The 21,910-nt window shown below is 39.6% G+C and overlaps 1 protein-coding gene across 6 annotated transcripts in view; it reads left to right on the top strand.

The window, feature by feature from the left end:
• Nucleotides 1-21,910, top strand: part of HELQ (helicase, POLQ like) — a 34,440-nt gene that overhangs the window by 1,441 nt on the left and 11,089 nt on the right. For 3 of the 6 annotated variants that reach the window (XM_073340537.1, XM_073340538.1, XM_073340542.1), the window contains 11 exons: nucleotides 3,167-3,923; nucleotides 5,350-5,528; nucleotides 6,271-6,471; nucleotides 8,218-8,290; nucleotides 13,054-13,151; nucleotides 14,412-14,510; nucleotides 15,488-15,633; nucleotides 16,743-16,982; nucleotides 19,768-19,909; nucleotides 20,327-20,431; nucleotides 21,061-21,283. In XM_073340537.1, coding sequence (XP_073196638.1) covers nucleotides 3,167-3,923; nucleotides 5,350-5,528; nucleotides 6,271-6,471; nucleotides 8,218-8,290; nucleotides 13,054-13,151; nucleotides 14,412-14,510; nucleotides 15,488-15,633; nucleotides 16,743-16,982; nucleotides 19,768-19,909; nucleotides 20,327-20,431; nucleotides 21,061-21,283 — 2,263 coding nt within the window. Of the gene's footprint in view, nucleotides 1-3,166; nucleotides 3,924-5,349; nucleotides 5,529-6,270; nucleotides 6,472-8,217; nucleotides 8,291-13,053; nucleotides 13,152-14,411; nucleotides 14,511-15,487; nucleotides 15,634-16,742; nucleotides 16,983-19,767; nucleotides 19,910-20,326; nucleotides 20,432-21,060; nucleotides 21,284-21,910 lie in introns of those variants that run through there. The other 3 variants (XM_073340541.1, XM_073340544.1, XM_073340543.1) reach the window with 3 other exon arrangements.

The raw sequence follows: 21,910 nt of genomic DNA, 5'->3' as shown, positions 1-21,910 counted from the left end.
ATACCATAGATTTATATACTGGCATTATGGTATTTTTTGTTTTATTATCTATCTCATTTGTGTCCAGAGAACTGGCCACAATAAGGCCAGTATCCCTTTCTTAAGTGGTAACAACTAGTTTAGACCCCATCATTTTGTACATGGGATTATTTTTTTCAGTGCATGTTACTGTACATCAGTATTAACTATCAGCATTACCTTTTATCTACCATTTTGTCATCCAGTCACCGAATTTAGTGAGATCTCTTTGTAGACTCTTTGCAGTCAGCTTTGGACTTAACTGTCTTGAGTAATTTTGTATCATCTTCAAATTTTGCTACCTTCTTGTTCACCCCCTTATCCAGATCATTTATGAATATGTTGAATAGCCTTGTTCCAAGTACAGATTATTGGGGGACCACACTATTTACCTCTCTCCATTGCTAAAGCTGACCATTTATTCCTACCCTTTGTTTCCTGTCTTTTAACCAGTACATGAGAGGACTATCCCTCTTATCCTGTGTCTGCTTACTTTGCTTAAGAGCCTTTAGTTAGAGACTTTGTCAAAGGTTTTCTGAAAGTCTGAGTATACCATATCCTCTGGATCACCCTTGCCACATGTTTGTGAACAGCCTCAAAGAATTCTAATAGATTGGTGAGGCATGATTTCCCTTTACAAAAGCTGTGTTGACTCTTCCCCCAACATAATATGTTTATCTGTGTGTTTGATAATTCTGTTCTTTACTATGGTTTCAACCAATTTTCCTGATACTGAAGTTAGACTTACTGGCCTGTAATTGCTAGGATTGCCTCTAGAGCCTTTTTTTTTTTTTTTTTTTTTTTTTTAAATTAGCACTACATTAGCTACCTTCCAGTATTTGGTACAGAGGCTGATTTACATGCCATGGTTAGTAGATTGGCAATTTTACGTTTGTGTTCTTTCAGAACTCTTGGGTGAATACCATCTAGTCCTGGTGATTTAATTTATCAATTTTTTCCAAAACCTCCTGTATTGACATCTCAATCTGGGACAGTTCTTTAGATCTGTCACCTAAAAAGAATGGCTCAGGTTTGGGGATCTCCCTCACGTCCTCTGCAGTGAAGACTGATGCAAAGAATTCATTTAGGTTCTCCACAATGTGGAGACAAAGCCTTTTCTTCCTTGAGTGCTCCTTTAGCATCTTGATCATCCAGTGGACCTACTGACTGTTTGGCAGGCTTCCTGCTTCTGATGTACTGAAAAAAAATGCTGTTAGTTTGTGTCTTTAGCTACTTGTTCTTCAAATTCTTTCTTGGTCTGCCTTATTCTACTTTTACACTTGACTTTCCAGAGCTGTTGACTTCCAATTTTTAAAGGATGCCTGTGATAAATGAAGTGGGGTGCAGCTCATTTTGATGGACACCCAGCCAGCCAGTTAGCTGTAAAATCCCTCTTGGTAGCTGTTCTCTGCTTCCTTCACCTGTAAAGGGTTAACAAGCCCACAGGTAAAAGAAAAGGAGTGGGCACCTGACCAAAAGGGCCAATAGGAAGGCTAGAACTTTTTAAAATGGGAAATAAACTTTCCCATTGTTGTTCTCTGGGCTGCAGGGACAGAGCAGTAATGCTATAAGCAGGAATGATGTGTAATTTTTCATACCTGGTTCAAAACTTATCTTCCATATGTAGAAGGAATCATTTGGGTAAGGAACGTTTAGTTAAATGTGATCAGGTTTATTCTTTATTTTGGCTTGTGGATCTCCTCTGAGCTAACTCCTGATGCTTTTGTTTGCTTATAACTTTTAAGCTGAACCCCCAAGAAAGCTATTTTGGATGCTTAATCTTTGGAGTTTCTTTTAAAATCTAGCAAAAGCCTAAGTTCCAGATGTATTTTCTTTCTTTTTGTTTTTCATAAAAATGTAACTTTTTTAAGAACAGGATTGGATTTTGGTGTCCTAAGAGGTTTGTGCATATGTTGTTTAATTAGCTGGTGGCCACAGCTAATTTTCTTTTTCTTTCTCAGCTCTTCCCCTGAGGGGGGTGAAAGGGTTTGAAGGTACCCCACAGGGAGGAATTCCCAAGTGCTTCTTCCTGGGTACATGTGTGGGTTTTTTGCATTTGGTTGGTGACAGCTTTACCACGCCAAGGTCAGAGAAAAGCTGTAACCTTGGGAGTTTAATACAAGCTTGGAGTGCAAGCATTAATCTTTAGAATCCTTGAGGGCCCCCACTTTCTGCACTCGGAGAGACCGAGTGGGGATTCAGCCTTGACAATGCCTTTTGCCTCTAACCACCTCTTGCACTCTGTTGTTTAGCTATGGTGGCATTTTTTTGGAATTCTGTTTTGGTTTGTTTTTTATTTGGGGTATACATTTCATTTGAGCCTTATTAAGGTGCAGCACTTTTCCAAACCTCTTACCTTTGTAGTCCAGGTTTATGTGCACTTTCTCCTGTCCCCAAACATATGACAGCTCTCTAATAGAGGGCATTAGTGATCCTGTGTTAACTCAAGTTAATTGGCTGATTTATTCAAGGTAACATGCATTTTTGTATGTGCTAATCTAGTTACTTTGTCAGGTATGCAGGTTTATGCTTCACCTTGGTCTGACCCTTACTCACTTCCCCTCCCAGCTTTGTTACTTACCCTTCATTCTGTACCTCATTGCACCTATCTGTAAAACATCTGTCTTTGTAAAGCACTTAAAGATCTTTTATATTGTTTTGGAAAAAATGCTACCAAATGTGACTGAGGACTTGTCTAAATACAAGAGTTGGCTCACTTCAACAATATTAGTACAGATAAAGCACTCCTTGAGTATGAACAGTTGCACTGGTGAACAGGTGGCTGATATCAGTGTTGTTCATTTCTGAATGAGAAGGGGTGGGATAAGCTATGCCAATATAAGGCACCTTCATGCAACTTGTTGATGCTGTGTCATACCAGTATAACTCGCACTGAAATAGTTGTACCAGTATGAAATCTGAGTGTCGACCAAGCCTCAGTGATTTAGGACCACAAGTCACTTTAGTGCTTTTGAAAATCCCAACCATTATCTTTCACAAATAGAATGAAATGCACACTTAAATTACTCATGAAATTGACATTTTGGTTTTGAGTCAGATGTTTCAGATATAAATCTGTCAGCATGTGAGTCAGCCTCCCATTTGGTGTTGAATATTCATAAATATACTCTTTTTTTTTTTTTTGCAGTATAATAATGACAGTGAAGAGGACATGTTTGGTGATTATGACAGCTTTTCTGGAAATGATTCTTTGTTAGCTCAGTTTGATAATATGGAGCAGGAATGTATTCAATCTATTGACTTGACTTCATGTACTAAAAACATGGAAGAAAAAGCTACTGTAGAGCCTGCATTTGGGTATCTTCAATTACAAAATGCCAGAAGCAAGGAACTAATTTTTTCTGCTGCAGGAAACATTATTGGTTTCAAAACTGAAGAAGAGAGTCATTTGAGGACCACAAGTGAACAAGATAACAGGACTCTAGAACCTGGAGACTGTTTTTTAGATGACTTGCCATCTTCACAGCTTCTATATTTTGAGGAAATGAATAATACCTCAGTTGATTCTAGAAAATCATCAGGTACAAAAGAGAGTGCTAATGACATGAATTCTTGCCTTGATAAAATGTTGAATCAGTCGTCTTGTCACCATAATGCAGAGCACACCAAAATAAATAATGAATTGTCCCCAAGCACCACGTCCAACATGAGTAAAAGAAAGAGTCTCAAAGATCACCTCAAAAATACTATGACTGGAAATGCCAAGGCTCAGACTCCACAGGTTTCTAGAACTAAACAGCTCAAAGAAGCTGTTCTGTCTGAAGAAATTTGTGTTGCCAAGAAAACTATTGAAACTTCTTCTGTTGACATTGGCCCTTTTTATGGGTTACCCAGTAAAGTTAGAGATCTCTTAATACAGTTCCGAGGGATTGAAAAACTTTATGGTAATATCCATTAAATTTTTGTTTAAAAAAATCACAGTTGTTTGCTCTTGGGTTACAGTGGATATAATATTTCCAGCAGATTGATGCAACCTTTTCATCATGTACTCGTGGAAACAAAATTTCTGTTTTAAGTTGCTAGACAGTAAGTTTGTTGAGTTGGAATTAGTTAAAATTAACCCATAAATTCTAAGGAAAAATCTTTCAAAGAATGTTGTAGCTGAAAAAGTGGAAAGCAAGGAAACTTAAGGTTACTCTTAATTTTTTTTTAAACATTAAAATATGGAAACTGTAACTCTGTCCCCCATCCACCCTAAGCTTTCGTTGTGTAACCAAACTTTTTTTTGAGGACTTAAAAGCATGAGAAGGTCATCTTAAAACTGTAGTTGAGGCAGGATGTAGGGGAAGAGATGGTTGATATTTACCACTCTTGCTAAGAAATTCTGAATTTATTTTTTTTCATGGTATTTGCATGTGCTTTGTAAAAAGGCTGGAGTTACATTGTTGTAGCTACTTAAAGCTGTATGTTCCTGTGTTTAAGTTTTATGATAAGATTGAATTACCTGATCAACAGAAAATATAGGGGCTAAGAAGTTCTTATCCAAAGGCACCTCAACTTCTGTGGCCCCTAAAGGATAGAAACATTCTTAATTTCTCAGTTTATGGTAGAACTGTCTTCTTTTGGAAATCTGAGATAGGCTTTGCCAACTACTTTGGGGTTGTATTTGTGTCTAGATAATGTCACATTGAGTATTTCTGTTGAGACATGCTGTTGGTTTTGTGACTCTTATTTTCGAAGATGTACAACCTTGCAATGCAAGGTTGTCTACTGGGTTTTAGTGGTGTGCAGGTGATAATACGTGGATGGAATTAAGGTTGTTCGGGTGACCTAATCTGGTAAAATTTTGGTAATGTCAAAATGAAATGGTTCTTTAAGACATCACCAAAATATTACTTTTCAGTGAACCAAAAAATTGTATTTTGCAGACTGGACACTAAATCACAAATAGTTTAAGTTCAACCAAAATTCTATATTTTGGCAAATAAAACTATTCACCAAAAATATTTTGCCCAGCTGCAGCTGGTGGTCATTCCATGAAGCTGTTTTTAATTTCTACCTTCTGAAAGCTGTTTAACCATCTGGGCAATCTGAATGGCAGGCTGTTGCTGTAGATGCTTTAATACCTATATGTAGGATGGAGCCATCTGTATGTGGTATATTAAAATATTTTGTTCTGTGGACACTTTTATAAGAAGGAGGATGGGCAGGCTGGATCATCAGAAATGTTCAGTACTTTATCAGTGAAAGCTGCCTGAGACAATAATCTGCCCATACCCTTTAGTTTTACAGAAAACGTGTATTTTGATCCTGAATCAGCATGCATGTGAGAAGAGAGGTGGCAAAATAATTTTTCTTTCAATTTTACAGAGTGGCAGCACACTTGCTTAACGTTAGAATCTCTGCAACAAAGAAAGAACTTAATATATTCATTGCCAACCAGTGGTGGAAAAACACTTGTAGCTGAAATTTTAATTCTTCAGGAATTACTCTGCAGGCAGAAAGATGTTTTAATGGTTCTACCATATGTGGCTATTGTCCAAGAAAAGGTGTGAAAACAGTATTTTGGTTTTTTGTTTTGTTCTGAAATGAATATTACTTTTTATACATGCACTTTTTTTACCAGTGTTGGAAAATTGACTGTAAATATTTTAAATCCTCTGTTAATCCATAGGAGATTTCTAGTGAATATATTCTTGTGTATCTTGAATAAATATCAGCCTGGAAATGAAAAGTATGTTTCTATTTTCTAGTTCAGTTAAGAGGCTCTCAAACTACTCTTTGTGATGAAATGTACATAGTCTATAGTTAAGGATATCCACTTCAACTGAGTTATGAAAAATTGGATTTGCACCAAGCTGTTGGAATGTTAGTGCCTTGCTTGCAGTGCCGTCTAATCCAAGTCTACTCTAAAATCCATGTTGACATTTAAATAATCTTGCAAAAAAAAACCATAGCTGTCTAATGGAACTAATAAGTGATTTATGGAGGACAGATGAAGTATTTTGTCACTGGTTTGACAAATCTCAACACCTGAAAGGCTTATGTACTAAAATATTTTTGTCGTTAATATGCTTTGATTTCACTTTTTGCAGTAGTCATTTGTTCAAGTAATAGTTCTTATTGTCAGCTGTATTGTTGCATAATGTATACATGAAATAATGTCTTATTTTCTGGCCTTAATCCTGAAATTCCATTAGCATGAGTTAATTGCAAGATCAAAGTCATTAAGTGTGAAAATTAATTTACTCTTCATGTAATTTGTTCTTTTTGCATTTTATTATATTGTAGGTTTGGGCCTTGTCAAGTTTTGGAATAGAGCTAGGCTTCTTGGTTGAAGAATATGCGGGAAGTAAAGGAAGATTTCCTCCAATCAAAAGGAGAATGAAGAAATCACTGTACATTGCTACTATAGAGAAAGGACACAGCCTAGTGAACTCCTTGATTGAAACAGGAAGAGTTGGTGACCTGGGTCTAGTTGTAGTAGATGAGGTTTGTTATAAAACTTGCAACAGGTTACTAATACATATGTTACTATTTTATTTACAAAACAGTTACAAGAAAAATACACCATTTAAAACTGTATATATACTGTACAAATGGGCATATTGTACAGGTACTATATTAGAAAACCATTGCTTAGCAAGCTGGAGAGTATCCAAGATTTGTCTTGAGGGTTATTGCTCATTTGGGATTTGCTCCTTTCTGGTATCTTAATAGAGCAGTGGGCTCTTAATTTGTCTGAGAAATCTTCTTAAAGATGGTTGGCAAATGTTAACTACCTAAAACACAGCCATTTGCAGAATAGGATACAAGGGGCATTCATCCCATACTAGTATAAAACAAACTTTAAATTAATCTTGAACTGGTTACATTGAATGTGTTTTACTGATCCCTTAATTATACACAAAAACATGTTCAGTCTAGCATAAACCATTTTTGATCACATGGTTTTCTGAGAGTCCATTTGTAGCATGAACTAATCTAAGAAGATAAAGGAACAGCACTATTCAGATTTGACAGAGGATATGTCTACTGCACTACAGTGGTACAGCTAAGGCGCTGCAGCTTCTTATGTCGATGAAAGGGTTTTTTCTGTAGATATAATTAATCCACTTCTCCAAAAGTTGGTAGCTAGGTTGATGGAACTATTCTTTCATCGATCTAGCTACGTCTATCGTGAGGGTTAGGATGACCTAATTACAGTGCTCAGGGCACAGCATTTTTCACAACCCTGAGTGATATTGCTAGGACAGTCTAATTTTTAAGTGTAGGCCAGAGTCACAACTCCGTCCCTACTCTGCTCCTGGTATAGTGTAGCTATGTGCTTCCCCTTACTTAAACTAGATTACAAGGTGTCAATCCAGCCCCATGTAACTACCAACAATATTACTCAAGTTGAAGGTGTCCCTTTTTAATAAAATGTTCTGTGACGAAAACATTGAGAATTAACTGCTGCTTTGCCAGTGATTGCTGTACTGTCATTAACTGTTAGCAAAAGGCCTTCACTGCCTTCTAAAGCAGGGGTTCCTAACTTTTTTCTTTCTGAGCGCCCCCCCCCCACACACACGTGGCCCAGCTGTGCCACAGCAGTTGTTTTTCTGCATATAAAAGCAAAAGCCATCGTTAGGGGGGAGCAAGGAGGGCAATTGCCTGGGCCCCATGCCGCAGACGGCATCATGAAGGTAAGTTGCTCATGCTTCGTCTTCCGCCCTGGGTGGTGGTACTTGAGCCTGGCTAGAGTCGTACATGGCAGGGCTTCAGCTTTCAGTCCTGGGTCTAACGCCAGCCATGCTTGTCAAACTCCCTGAAACTTGCTTCTGGCCCCCGCAGCGGCCCCAGACCTCTCGTTGCACAGTTTGATCAAGATAAGAGATGTACAAAATAAATTCTAACTGGGTAGTAATAAAAGATCACTGCACTGAGTGTTTTCTGCCAGGAAGTGCCATCCCTGTGACCGTTGTCATTTAATTTAATGGAAAGCAAACCTTGTTAAACACATACTTTTTTCCGCATTCTCCTAAAAAAATAAATATATATATAATATTTTATAGTGAGATGACATTATTGGAGGAGGCTTTAGAGTCAAAATACACCAAACTTAAAGAGAAATCGGACAAAAGGTTTACCATATTAAAAATATTTGGGATTTGATTTGTATGTTGGTTTGTATTTAGAAATATTGCTAAGTCAGTAACTAATTTACCATGCCTCACTTCTCTTTATTATTCCCCGAAGTTGCACATGCTTGGTGAGGGGAGTCGTGGAGCTACACTGGAAATGATTCTTGCAAAAATTCTCTACACCAGCAGTAAGTAACTCCTGCACCATGACTAGTTAACTTTAAAAATACCATGTAAAGTAACAACTTGTATAACTTGAGAGAGATAATCCAACTTTTAATTTATTTTTTGTTTCACGGTTTCTAAAATATCAGAAACTCCACTGAGTAATAGTGTATTTCACCATGGATCACTGCGGTTATTTTTTACCCCTTTGTAGTGCCTTGCAGGAGTTCATGAAGTGGCCCTGTAGTAGTCCCCTTCCTTCATCTCTGAGAAATTCCAGTTTGGGGTGAACTCTTCCCTCAAGAGTGAAATCTGACCCTTCCTGTTAAATGTTTATATAAAGACCTTAGGGAACACTGTGAAACAGTATCCATTGCATAGGGCGAGTCTTCACGGCACAGTTGGCTTGAGTTATAACTAGTGTTACCCTTAACTTGATTTCCAGCCACATACAAAAATCTGTAGCTTGAGTTAGGTGGTACTATAAGCTCAAGACAGCTGGCCTTTCAGGGTATGTCTACAGTACACCTGGGAACATGCTTCCCAACATGGGTGGACACACACACACACTAGGTCTGCTGGATCTAGTATGCTAAATATAGTAGTGTGGCATGGGTGGCAGCTCAGGCTAACCACCCAAGTACACACCTGGGCAGTCAGGTGGACTTGAACTCGGGTGGCTTGCGCAAGCCACTGCCTATGCTGCTGCAGCTACGCTGCTATTTTTAGCATGCTAGCTGGAGCAGAGCTAGTACATGTCTGTCGATGCTGGGAAACATTGTCCCAGCTACAGCATAGACCAGGGGTCTCAAACATGCGGCTTGTGGGGTTATTCCCTGGGGGCCGCCAAGCTCCCTGCACTCTCTCCCGCACCCCCCGGACTTATTTCCTGTGGCCATCAAGCTCTCCCTCTCCCCCCAGCACGCCGCATCCCTGCTCGTCTGCCTACCTCCAGGCACTTCCCACCTCCAAACAGCTGTTTGGCTGCACTTAACGCTTTCCGGTGGGAGGAACGGGGAGGAGGCGGGGCAGGGACAGGGATTTGGGGAAGGGGTTGGAATAGGGGCAAGGAGGGGGCGGAGTTGGGGTGGGGACTTTGGGGAAAGGGTTGGAATGGGGGTGGGGAAGGGGTGGGGCAGGGGCAGGGCCTCATGGAAGGGGTGGAGTGGGGACCGGGGTAGGGAGGGGGGTGTCAGTGATGTAGCCCTCGGGCTAATGTACTAATCCTCTTGTGGCCCTTGTGGTGATTCGAGTTTGAGATCCCTGGCGTAGACATTCCCTTGCAGGGGGAGGTCGAAGCCTGAATGCTGCTGAAGTTTGAGCTAGTACTTCAGTGGGGATACATCAGCTTGAGTTACAACTCAGCAGCAGCTAATCTAGTCACTTTGCAACTCACTCAGTAACTCGTTGTTTTGAACAATAGTTGCTCAAGTGCAGTTAACTGGTGTGCTAACTCAAGATGACCATACTGTGAAGACACACCCATAGTCACCAGTATGTGGACAACATTAAATTCTTTATTCCTTTTTCATCTAAGATGGTTTTCTAATGTTTGTGATTTCTCAGCTTGTTTTGACTTAAATGGAAGTGATATGTCTGCAACTAATCTGGGAAGGATGGATGCTGCTGTGTCAGGGGATTAATCTAGAACAGTGTTTCATAACTGGTAGGTCATAAGGCCCAAGAGATTCACAAAAGGCAATCGGGGGAATTTGCAAGGTGTTGGTTTATGTTGAGATCAAACTGCCGAATAAAATCTCTCCCGCCACTCCTTTCACACCCTTACCCTTCAATGCCAGCCTCTTGAAACACACAAACAAATAAATTACATGGACTCATAGACTTTAAGGTCAGACGGTACCATCGTAATAATCTAGTCTGACCTCCTGCACATTGCAGGCCACAGAACCTCACACCCCCACTATGTAATAGACCCCCTAACCCTGGCTGAGTTACTGAAATTCTCAAATCATGATTTAAAGATTTCCAAGTTACAGAGAATCCACCATTTACACTAGTTTAAACCTGCAAGTGACCAGTGCCTCATGGTGCAGAGCAAGGTGAAAACTCCCAAGATCTTTGCCCAATCTGATCTGTGGGAAAATTCCTTGCCAGCCCCAAATATTGTGATAAGTTAGACCCTGAGCATGTGGGCAAGACCCAGCAGCCAGACTTCTGGGAAAGAATTCTCTTTAGTAACTCAGAGCCCTCCCCATCTAGTGTCCCCTCACTGGCCATTGGAGATGTAGCAGTTGTCGATCAGCTACATGTCATTGTAGGCAGTCTCATCATACCATCCCCTACATAAACTTACCCAGCTCGGTCTTGAAGCAGATAGGCTTATCATTGTTACATGTTTTATTCTTTTTATATAAATGGAAGAGGGTCACTGATCTAAAAGAATGGAGGTGGGGAGCACCGCCCTTTCACTGTGTGGTTTGTGGCCAGGGGTTGTGGAAGATCTTTTTTTCCCTGAGTACACGGAAAAGGGCATTGTGAGATATTTCTGTTATCTGTCTGTGACTAGCCCAGAGACTCTTCTTGGATGCAAACCTTGCCACAGTATTACCATGTCTTTTGTAATTGTTCCCCTAATGCAATTGTACGCCGGTGGACCTCTGCAGTCTTCATCTGATACAGAATACAGCCACCTGCCTTGTCAGTGAGAAAGGTGGAGAACATTCAGCATGTGCTCTTCAAGTGTGGCACTAAAGGCTACTTGGGTGTTCTGAGTAAAATTCAAGAAATCTAAATATGCATTGTCTGGGACCCAGTTATTTAGAAGACACCACCTTCTCTGCTGTCGTCTAATGATAGTTAAGGCCTTTTGTATCATGACCATCTGCCTAGAAGGTGGCTTTCTAAGGTCAGCAGCAGAACACTCCTAGCTCCAGGGCACCTGCCTTTAAAACTTGCTTCTTGTTACACTGAAGGACTCTTGTTCAGTCCAGGCTTCAATTTGATTGTTGCTTTTTCTTTTTTAATCTGTTTGGTTGTGTGACGGGGTCACCACTCATCACCGCTGGCACCCCCTGTTGGTCACTCCGGGAATTAGCTCTTGACCGCTGTGGGGCGTCCTAAACACATGGTAGTCTGCCCATTGGCTCCGCTCCGCTGTCCTGGGACCTGCGTTGCTCCCTGCTCGGCGGTGTCCTCTGCAGGACACTCTGCATGCACTTCAGGACACTGCCCTCCGGCAGTGCCCACCACTCTGGTCTCACCCCCTTCCGGGGTGGCGTTGTTAACAGCCGTTCTTCCGTTTGTCCCTGCCTCCATGGCCAACCACAGCCCTAGAGTCTAACCCCTTGTCTCAGGGGCAGGTCATGGTCTGTCTCGGCCTCTCTCCTCAATGGCAAGGGACAGTGCAAAGGGGGAAGGCGGGGGGGGACCCAGGACCCCCCACTACCCTGGGTCCTTTCCCAGGGACTTTCTAGGGGCAGCCTCCTTCTGCCTTCCATCTCTCCCCTCTTGCCTCCCTATTTTCCTGGGCCACACCCTTTGGCCCGATGCACCTTCTCAACCCCTCTTAGCAAGGGCCACAGCCTGGCAGGTATCTGGGCCAGAGTTCTGCTCTGCTTCCCCAAGCCTGCCCAGCACTGCTTTGTCTAAGATGTTGCTCTTTAGCTCAGGAGCCAGTCCTTCTCCCTTGCTAGTCAGAGAGCAACTGACTGCCTTCTCTGCTAGGCAGCCTTTATATAGGATGTAGCCCTGTCCTGATTGGCTGCCTCTTTCCCTGCTCTGATTGGCTCTCCCCCAGCCCTTTCTGATTGGCTGCTGGTCTGGGCAGCCTCTTAGGCCTGGTTCAGCCCTTGAGTCTGGAGCCCTGTATGTTATAAAACCATTGCTAGGGCTGTTTTGTCATGTGGCTCTCCAATTCTATTACCTTCATCGTTTTCAAAAATACATCCTTCTCTTGACGTGTGAGAGGTGAGTGCTAGTGGACTGTTGTGATGGTGAACAGTTAAACTGTTTCACTGAGAACCTTGAGAGCTGCCAAATTAAAGCTTTAAATAAAAGTCTAACCCAGGGGTTCTCAAACTTCATGTCGCTGTGACCCCCTTCTGACAACAAAAATTACTACACGACCCCAGGATGGGGGACTGAAGCCTGAGCCTGCCTGAGCCCCACTGGGTGGGAGGGCCAAAGTCTAAGCCACGCCGCCCTGGGTGGGGAGGGTAGGGCCAAAGCTGAAGCTCAAGAGCTTCAGCCGCATGCAGGGGACCTTTAATCTGAGCCCTGCTGCCCAGGGCTGAAGCCCTTGGGCTTCAAATTCAGCCCTGGGCTGTGGGCCTCAGGTTTTGGCTTTGGCCCCAGGCTGCAGCAAGTCTAAGCCAGCCCTGGCGACCCCGGTAAAATGGGGTTGCGTCCCACTTTGGGTCCCGACCCACAGTTTGAGAACCTCTGGTCTAACCCAATGACCACTGTGAGAGCTTTAATTCCTCCACAGGTAGTAAAGTTTCTTGTTCCCTTAAGTTTTCTTTATTAACGGAGTTAGGTTGGGTTTACAGCAGTTGGCTCTGATATGGCAACTGCTGTGTTAAAATATGTTCACTGTTAACTAGAACTTTGCTTGTGCTGTGATAACTTGCACTGAAATAGGTACAAAAGTCTGTGGGCCCCTTTGGTTGGCCTTTTTAAAAAAAATAATGGCATGATTTAAACAGCTGCCTAGATACTGAATTCAGTGCTTTTTATATGTGCTATATAAGGCTATAAATACATCTTGTGACATTTTTAACATTTTGTGTCTTCTAATTTACTCAACATTTAATTTTCTATTTTATAGAAACTACTCAAATCATTGGAATGAGTGCAACTTTAAACAATGTTGGGGACCTGCAGCAGTTCCTGCAAGCGGAGTATTACGCTAATAATTTTAGACCAGTACGTGTTCAAGACTAGGGAAAACTATTGCTTAACATTTTTATTTTTAGAGTTAAAAGTGATTGCTAGTTTCATACTTTGAGCTTTCAACACACAGTTTTTGTACCACTTACACTGATTGAGTGCTTGTCTACGCTTACATTTTATAGCGCTCTAACTCGATGGCTCAGGGGTATGAAAAATCAGACTCCGAGCCGTGCTCCCAGTGCTCAGAGCTAATCCCCTCGTGGAGGTGGACTACCAGGAGTGCTGAGAGAGCTCTCTCCCGGCGCTCACATGTGACCACACTTGCACTTCAAAGCACTGCTGCAGGAGCATTCCCACGACAGTGCTTTGAAGTTTCCAGTGTAGCCGTGCCCTTAGAAACTTAGTTCAAAGCAGTACAACCTCCCCGTGCAGACATAGTTATACTGGTATAAAGGTGCTTGTATCTGCACAGCTTATTTCCATAAATATAAGCACCTTTATACCAGTATAACTATGTCTGCAGGTGGAGGTTGTACTGCTTTAACTGTATTGGTTTCTAAATCAGTTCAGTTAAGGTGGTACAAAATCTATAGGTAGACCAGCCCTTCTTTGTGATTGAGAAGGCACTTGTATTCTGAGTTCCTTCAATCAGATGCTTCAGTTACCTTTTAAAAACAAACAAACAAAAAACCTTTGGGCTAAAATTTCTCATTTGTTTTCTCTACCCGGGCAGAGAAAAGAGGGTATACAGTTAGATGTTTAAAAAAGTGTTCCTTTGCTTTGAGAATTAAAAACATACGTCTTTCATTGTTCGGCTTGCCTAGATTTCCGGGGACAAATCACATTTATTTTCTAAAAGATATGTGGCAGTAGTGGAAGTGACACACAATACAAACTGTATTTAACTTATACTGTTGCAATTCAGAAAGATACTTACCTTGAAGGGAATCAGTAAAGCTAACTAACATTAGATGAAATAGCATGCAAAACTGAAAGTAAATTGCTTGTGCACTAGCCCTGAAGCTCACAGCATCAGCCAAGCTGTACTTTACCAGTTGGTAGGAAAGGTGTGTATTGTCTTGAGGTAATGAATTCTTGGAGGTAAAGAACAGGCAAATAAATGCCATATGCCAGCTCTTGGGTGTAGAGATAAGAATGGTCCTTTATTTTTTGAAGTTTGGAAATGTATTTCCAAGAGATCTCATAGTTTTAAAGTTGTAGTGATGCAGACAGTAATTTGACCAAAGTTAATGTATCATTTCTTTTTCTTTCCTTTTTTTTAAACCAACCTAGGTAGAATTAAAGGAGTATGTTAAAATACAAGATAGTATCTATGAAGTTGACGACAAAGCAGAGAATGGCCTTACTTTTTCACGTCTTCTTAATTTCAAGGTAATACAGATAAATGTATGAAACTTTTCATTTCTTTAGGTATACAGTATTCAAAACTTAAGGTAAATTAAGGTATTATTAGGACTCATTGGTTCATAAATATACAGTATGATAAAGGGGTAGAATATCAATGGAAAAGTGGTCTTTAGAAGGCCAAATACTAAAATGAGGGGTGTTTTTTAGATTTTAATTTTATTCCCAGCTGTACAGGAGAGAAGAAGGGAGAGAACTTATTTTCCCTTCTGACTGGGGGAGTGAGGTGCTTGAAAATTTCAGACAACTAGCCAGAAGCTGCTACAAAAAGGATAGAGCCTATGAGCAAGGGCCAGGAAAACCACCTAGGTAGGTATCCCAGCACCCTCTCTCTTCTCGACAGCTGGGAATGGGTGATAGGCTTTCACACTAGGGCATTGCCCCTGCATTGTGGTAGGAGGAGATACCCTTCTCTTTCATATTGGCTTATGACTACTGGATTTCTGGAAATTTTGTTTCGTCTGGTATAACTATTCTTAATGTAGATCAAATTTGGGGCCTAATATACTTGAGTGCCCAGATGTGAAGTGTGGGGGAAGGAAGGTAATGGGTCTCTGTTCTTGATTCTAGGTTGCTATGCCCACAACCATAATGTAACAATCCGAACTCGTTGTTGTCTTTACCTACTTTTTACTGTGCCTCCACCCCCAAAAAAACTTCTGATCTCTAGACCAGTACTCTTCTTCATTGATAGAGTGACTACCAGTACGATAGAACAGGTAGCACCAGTGTTACCAATGAGTTCCAATGGTAGTAAAGAGGCAAAATATTCCATTCACACCTTTCTGTTCTCTCCAGTCAAATACTGAGCATCCCTTAAAGTTCTGCATTTTTAAAGCGAAAGGAGATTCAGAATTGATTTGCGGGTCAGGACCTTCGGTTTAATTCATGTAGTAATCACAAGTAGAGTGTGTGATAACTCTTTTTTTTCACTTTTATTTCAGTATTCTAGTAATCTGCAGAAGATGGACCCAGACCACCTTATTGCCTTGGTGACAGAAGTCATTCCAAATTATTCCTGCCTAGTCTTTTGTTCCACTAAAAAGAACTGTGAAAATGTAGCTGAAATGATATGCAAATACCTGAACAAGTATGTTTCTCTCATTACTATTTTAGAGTACACCTGAAATGCCAAATCGGCCTTGACTGTTGACTTCTTTTAGCACAAAAACTAGTCACCTGCCTTTTCCAATGATGATGAAAAAAATACTTGCCTGACGAAAAACAAAAAAAATTAACTTGCCCTGGGCGAATGGAGTTATAGGGTAGTTTGAAGGGAATGCTCCTGTTCCAGAGTCCATTTTTGGTTTAAAACAAAAACAGGCACTAAAATACAATTTTTCAAGAATCAGTTTAAAAAATATAAACAAGAAAAAAGAGCAAAAATAGCAAAGTTCCTTTAGAGACCATCAATGGAATTCACATCTTGTTCATGCTGTTCTGTGTAAATTACAGCACTCACTGTTTACCATTCATGCTCTCAGTGGTTCTCTTCTTTGTCATGCCTAACAGTAGCCTGTTAAGCAGCTCTTTGTGTTTGGTTACATATGCTGGGAATGTAAGATGCAAACAAAAAGTTGGATTTTTTTTTAAGTTGAATATCTTAACGTTTTATTTCATTATCAATGAAACAACCAATATCTGCTCAGATTCATGCAATAATTCATCTAATAATAATCCAAAAAAATCTATAGAAATGATGTTTCTAGGAAGTTACATGGCACTTAGACTCATTTTCAGTGTGTATATCTGATTACCTTAACAAAATAAATACTGAAAATTGAAATCGCTAACTACTTGGTATTCCCATCATTGTGATTGCTGCCTATGAGGAAAAGAATCTGTGCTATTACTAGACTTGTAGGCAGGTTGTATCATTCTCTCGTTACTCATCTCAGTGCATTTGAAATAGAACATTTACCATTTTCTTGATCCTTTCTGTTTTCTTGACTGAAAGTATAGGTTGATTTTTTTTTTTTGCTGCTGACTAACGGTGATTCTCATTTTGGTAATAATAGTATTAGAAACACTAGAAAATGTTTTCCGGACTTCAGTGGTTGAGGTGAACATATTCTTGCTGTAGGAATGGAGAATGTGCAGGAGCAAATTAGAAGTATGCTTTTCTTTTAACGTAGTTACTGAATTGTCAAAATGTAAATGTTAAGGGTGTTTATGTTGTTTGCCCCCAACCCCCTCAAGGGAATATAGAAATCACAGGGAAAAAGAGAAACAAGATCTTATTAAGGACTTGAAGAATATTGGTAAGGGAAGTCTCTGTCCTGTTCTAAAGCGAACCATTGCATTTGGTATTGCCTACCATCACAGCGGCCTTACCAGTGACGAAAGGAAACGTATAGAAGAGGCTTATTCTGCAGGTGTCCTGTGCCTTCTTACTTGCACATCTACTCTAGCTGCTGGAGTCAACCTGCCAGCTCGAAGGTTAGTCATGCAAAAGTATTTGTGAGGATTCATTTAAACCCTATATTGTCAAAACTCCTGCTTTGTCTAAAATTGGAGATGTCAACATTATATTAATGAGGTTCCACTCTGAGTAGTGATTAAACGTGGCACAATCTACTCAGTAGGTTTCAGAGTAACAGCCGTGTTAGTCTGTATTTCCAAAAAGAAAAGGAGTACTTGTGGCACCTTAGAGACTAACCAATTTATTATTATAAATAATATTTATTATATTATTATAATAAATTGGTTAGTCTCTAAGGTGCCACAAGTACTCCTTTTCTTTTTGCAATCTACTCAGTAGTTCTCCTTGTGTGTTTGTTAGTCATATCTGCTGATTTCAAGGATGAGTTTTTCTGCTTTTTGCTCTTGGAAACCCTGCTGAGCAAGAATCCTTCTGAACAATCAAGATGCATTCTATTTTGACTCAAGTATAAGTTAGAGAATTGTAACTAAATTCCAATTGCAGGACCAAATCAGATGATTGCACAGGCATAACTGAGGGCAGAATTTGGGTTGCAGAATCTGTTACTTACGATGGTGCATGAGACAGTAAGAACACGTCTTGGCTTTCAGGTAGAATCTATAGAGCTGGCAATTAAGAAAACCATCACTTTACTTATAAACTGAGAATTTTTTATTAAATCACTGAGATAGTAAATAAGGAAACAAACAATGTTATTTTTAGACAGTTTTCAAAGTGGAATTACACTGAAAATAGTCCTTTTTATTTGGAGAGATTATTGAAAAGTGTAGACAACACAAAAATGTACTAGCATAGAGCACATCTGTTCAATCTGTATGTTTGAGGTCCTGGTGGTGGTTACAGAAGTGTGTCCAAATGACCTGTTGCTGTGTAAATGCTAATGCATTTATTGAAAACAAAGATTGAATTAATGTAATGACATTCTTGAATTTAGGATGCTATGATTTATTACTCATTGTGGTCTTGTCTTACTATTCGAAAATGGTACACTTTGGCAGGATATTGACATATTGTTTCTCAGTGTGATCAGTTACCTTATGTATTCTGATTGGCTTGGAGAATGTCCTCTTGCCTGCTTCAGACAAAGGGGCTTATCCAAAAGTAGCTTTTAAAATAAATTACACTTTCATGGATAAATTGGTTATTGATAGCCTGCAGTCTTAACTCATCAATGTACAATAGTAAATAACCTATAACTGAAAGAGATTAGAGAATAAAAATGTAATTCCAATTTGTTGTCTTTGTGCATTTGTCAGCATTTTGTAGGAAATCTTTTCCCTACTTGTGTGGGTTTTTCATGCAGCAACCAGGGAAAAGAGAAACAATTTAAAAAAAAAGGAAAATGTCATTATAAAACCAGAAAAATTTGGCAGGGGGCTCAAGGCATCTGATACCTGAACAACTTTTGTAAGTTATTACATTCAGGTTGACTCAGCCTTTAAATTGCATGATTTAAAGCGCAATGTTTGTGTTTCAGTAAATCTGATGGGGCACAATTTTTTGTAGGCTTGTTACTGAATAATCTGGCAGTATAAAACAGATTTGGCTCCTTTTTAGTATTTTATATTAGAGTTTTGTGATCTAAAGACAAAGTTTGTGTTTAATCTTGTTTGTTAAATTTAGATTTTTGTTATTCAATATAACTGGAACGTGACTAAATGCAATTTTGGCTTTATTTCAGTGTAGAATTCTTTAGAAATAGCCTTTCTAAATAGAGTTATTACTTAAGGAGATTTGAGGGCTTGGAAATAAGCTCATTTTTGTCATTTATTTGACAGTTCATGGAATATGCATGTCGATAATTTAAATAATTCTCCTGTTGCTCTATATTCTCAATTTAAATAAAACTTAAACTCTGTAGAGTGTAGACAGAAGTCCAAATTGTTTGTTGAGGTTAATGTCATATTGCATCAAATCAATATTTAAAAAATATAGACAGTTGTAGGAGATGCTACAGTATAAAGATGCAGGGGAGGCAACTTGTGGGTTGTCTGTAGAAGTCCTTGATGACATTGTGGTGCTGTTTATAATTTGTATTACTGTAGCACCTGGTCATGCACCAGAACCCCATTGTGCTAGATGCTGTACAAACACATAACAAAAAGACTTCTGCCCCAAGGCACTTACAGTCCAAGTATAGGATGAGACAACAGATGGATACAGACAGACAAATGGGAGGATACAAGGAAACAATGAGACAGTATTGGTCAGTGTGCAAGGCTGTGGTCTCAGCACACCAGCAGCCCTACCCGTCGTCAAGTTTTTTTGTTGACATCTTGGAGAAAGTGTGTTTTGGATGAGTGAGTTTTGCGAATGTTTATGGGGAGCTCCTCCAGAGTGAATGGCAGCCTGGGAGAAAGCATGAAGGTTTTTGTTGGAAAATTTAACGACTGAGCAATGCAGGCTGGCATAGTTGCTTATTTGGTTTTTTGTTTGTTTGTTTGTTTTTTTTAATACTAATAAGGTGCTTAGATACTACTATAGTGATTGGAGCTGATACAGTCCATAAGATAGATACAAAATTCAGTTTGGCACTTGTTCATATTTTATCAAAGATTCTTTCCATGTGCTCAGTATTGCTCTTGATTTTCAAATAGACCTGTTGGGGTATGTTTTGTATTTGACAGGCATGCACAATTCTCATTAACAATGAGACTTGCATCATGAGGCAAATAAAAACTTTTCTCTTGGGGAGGGCTTTGTGTTTAATATAATTTTACTGATGTTTTTGTACTCTTACTACAAAACGTAGCTTTTTCAAAGTCTCTTCTTTTTTCTTAGGGTTATTTTAAGAGCTCCCTATGTTGCTACAGAGTTCCTGAAGAAAAACCAGTATAAGCAGATGATTGGCAGAGCTGGTCGAGCTGGCATTGACAGTGCTGGTGAAAGTATTCTTATAGTGCAAGAAAAAGACAAACATCTGGTAACTTACTCAAAAAATGTGGTGGCTTGAGTCATCAGAAGAAGTTGATGGGGGGAGAAGAGGATTTGAATTGTTTGCCCCCAACTCTTCATTTGAAAGCAGCAGTCTTTTTCTTGTGTAACTATTTGACTCTCCTTGTAATAATTATTTTTGTGGGACCCTTTTCTGCAATCATGAGGGCAGCCAGAGCCCTTTTCCAATCTCTTTGGAGACCAGTTGTTTCTCTGCAGCATATGTCGTGTCTCACATAAGAGTTTATCTCCAGAGGTCAATCCTAAAACTTGGACATCTCCAGCAATTTTCTTATTAGTTTGATTTTTTAAAAAAACCTTCAAGATATTTGTTGAAAATGGAATATTTTCACCTGTGGAGAGTTTATGAATGCAAAGTGTAAATAACCATTGTTTTGTTTTTTAGATTCAGAATTTAGTAAACAGTCCTTTGGAGAACTGTTACAGCAACCTCTTTCTTGAATTCACTAAGGGAATCCAAAGCCTGCTCCTGTCTTTGGTTGGATTAAAGGTAACAATTTAATTCTTTTGTGAGCAACTAGAGATGCATTTTGATATTAGGAGTGTGGATACAGAATAACTGTACATTTCACTAAGATGGAGATCAGTTACATTAGTATTCACTAAGGCCTTGAGTTTAACCATGACTAGCTTGCACAGCGCTGAGCATAGCTTGCCCTTGTCTACACAAATGATGATGATGAGGTCATCATTGTGTTAGCTAATTCAGTTGTTAAATCATGTTGAAACATGATGATAAAATTTCCTAATTTAGACAAGTCCCAAGTGGTTTCTGCTCTATTTCTGCATTGGTTTTAAACATGTTCTAGTATTACTCACTCCTTAAAGAGCCCCCCCACCCGCCCCAAAAAGTGATACACTAAAAGCTGGAATGTTAGAGCAGAGTGGCATGTAGTGTTATATCAGATCTCTTACAGCCAGAATGTCTGTAGTATAACTTGGAGGTATCACACAGTTCTGTAGCAACATAAAATTAAGTGTTGCCCTATGTCTTCAGTAGTAAGCATAATGTTTTCACTTAGACAAAGATTGTTGGTTGGCACTTATCTCTCATGCTATGCGTAGCAATATTCAGATTGCAACATTATGTTTAAATAATCACATACTAAAATGTTATAGATTGCAAGAAACCCTGAAGAGATCTACCACTTTATGTGTGGCACACTGTTTGGTGTTCAGCAACAGTTTCTGTCTAAAGAAAAGAGCCTCTCAGATATAACTAGAGAAGCACTGGGATGTCTGATAGAAAAAGGACTACTAAAAGGAAAAATGACCTGTGAAAAGGAACAAAAATCCCAAAGTAATCTAGAGATCACACAGTTGGGTCAAGCTACCTACAAAGGTGAGAGAGTTTTCTTCATTTTCATGGTACTTTTTTTCACAATAACATTTAAAATCTGGCCTTTTTTTCTTCACACTCACTTAAAACTTTCATCCAACCTCTTACCTCCTTTCTGAAACAATAATTTAAAATCAAAATAACACCTGGAAGATCATGATATAATAGAGTGTAACCAGCACTGTTGGTTAAAGGAAAATCATGTCTCACAATTCTTTGAACCTGTCAGTAAAGTAGTAGACAAAGAAAAAGTGGTGAGCATAAACTATTTAGACTTCAAAAAGGTCCTGCACAAAAGGCTGCTAAAGAAGCTATGTAGTCATGAGACGAGAGGCAAAGAATTATCATGGCTCAAAAAGTGGGTAGGAGGACAGGAAAGCAAAGAGTAGGATTACATGGTCAATTTTCACCTTGGCAAAAAGTTAACAGCAAGGTGTCTTGGGTTCTGAAGTAGGTGCCATGTTTGTTTAATATATTAAGCATATGGTAAGGGGGGTGAGTAGTGAAGTAGCAAGTTTTACAAATGACACAAAGTGGTTTAGATTAATCAGGACCAGAGAGGTTTTGAGAAACTTCAAAGAACCCTAAATAAGCTAGGTGATTGGGAAATAGTATGACAAACATAGGGTG

Source organism: Lepidochelys kempii, chromosome 4 (assembly GCF_965140265.1).
Source record: "Lepidochelys kempii isolate rLepKem1 chromosome 4, rLepKem1.hap2, whole genome shotgun sequence".
In the NCBI taxonomy this organism is placed as follows: domain Eukaryota; kingdom Metazoa; phylum Chordata; order Testudines; family Cheloniidae; genus Lepidochelys; species Lepidochelys kempii.
This window is presented reverse-complemented; position numbering and strand designations above follow the sequence as displayed.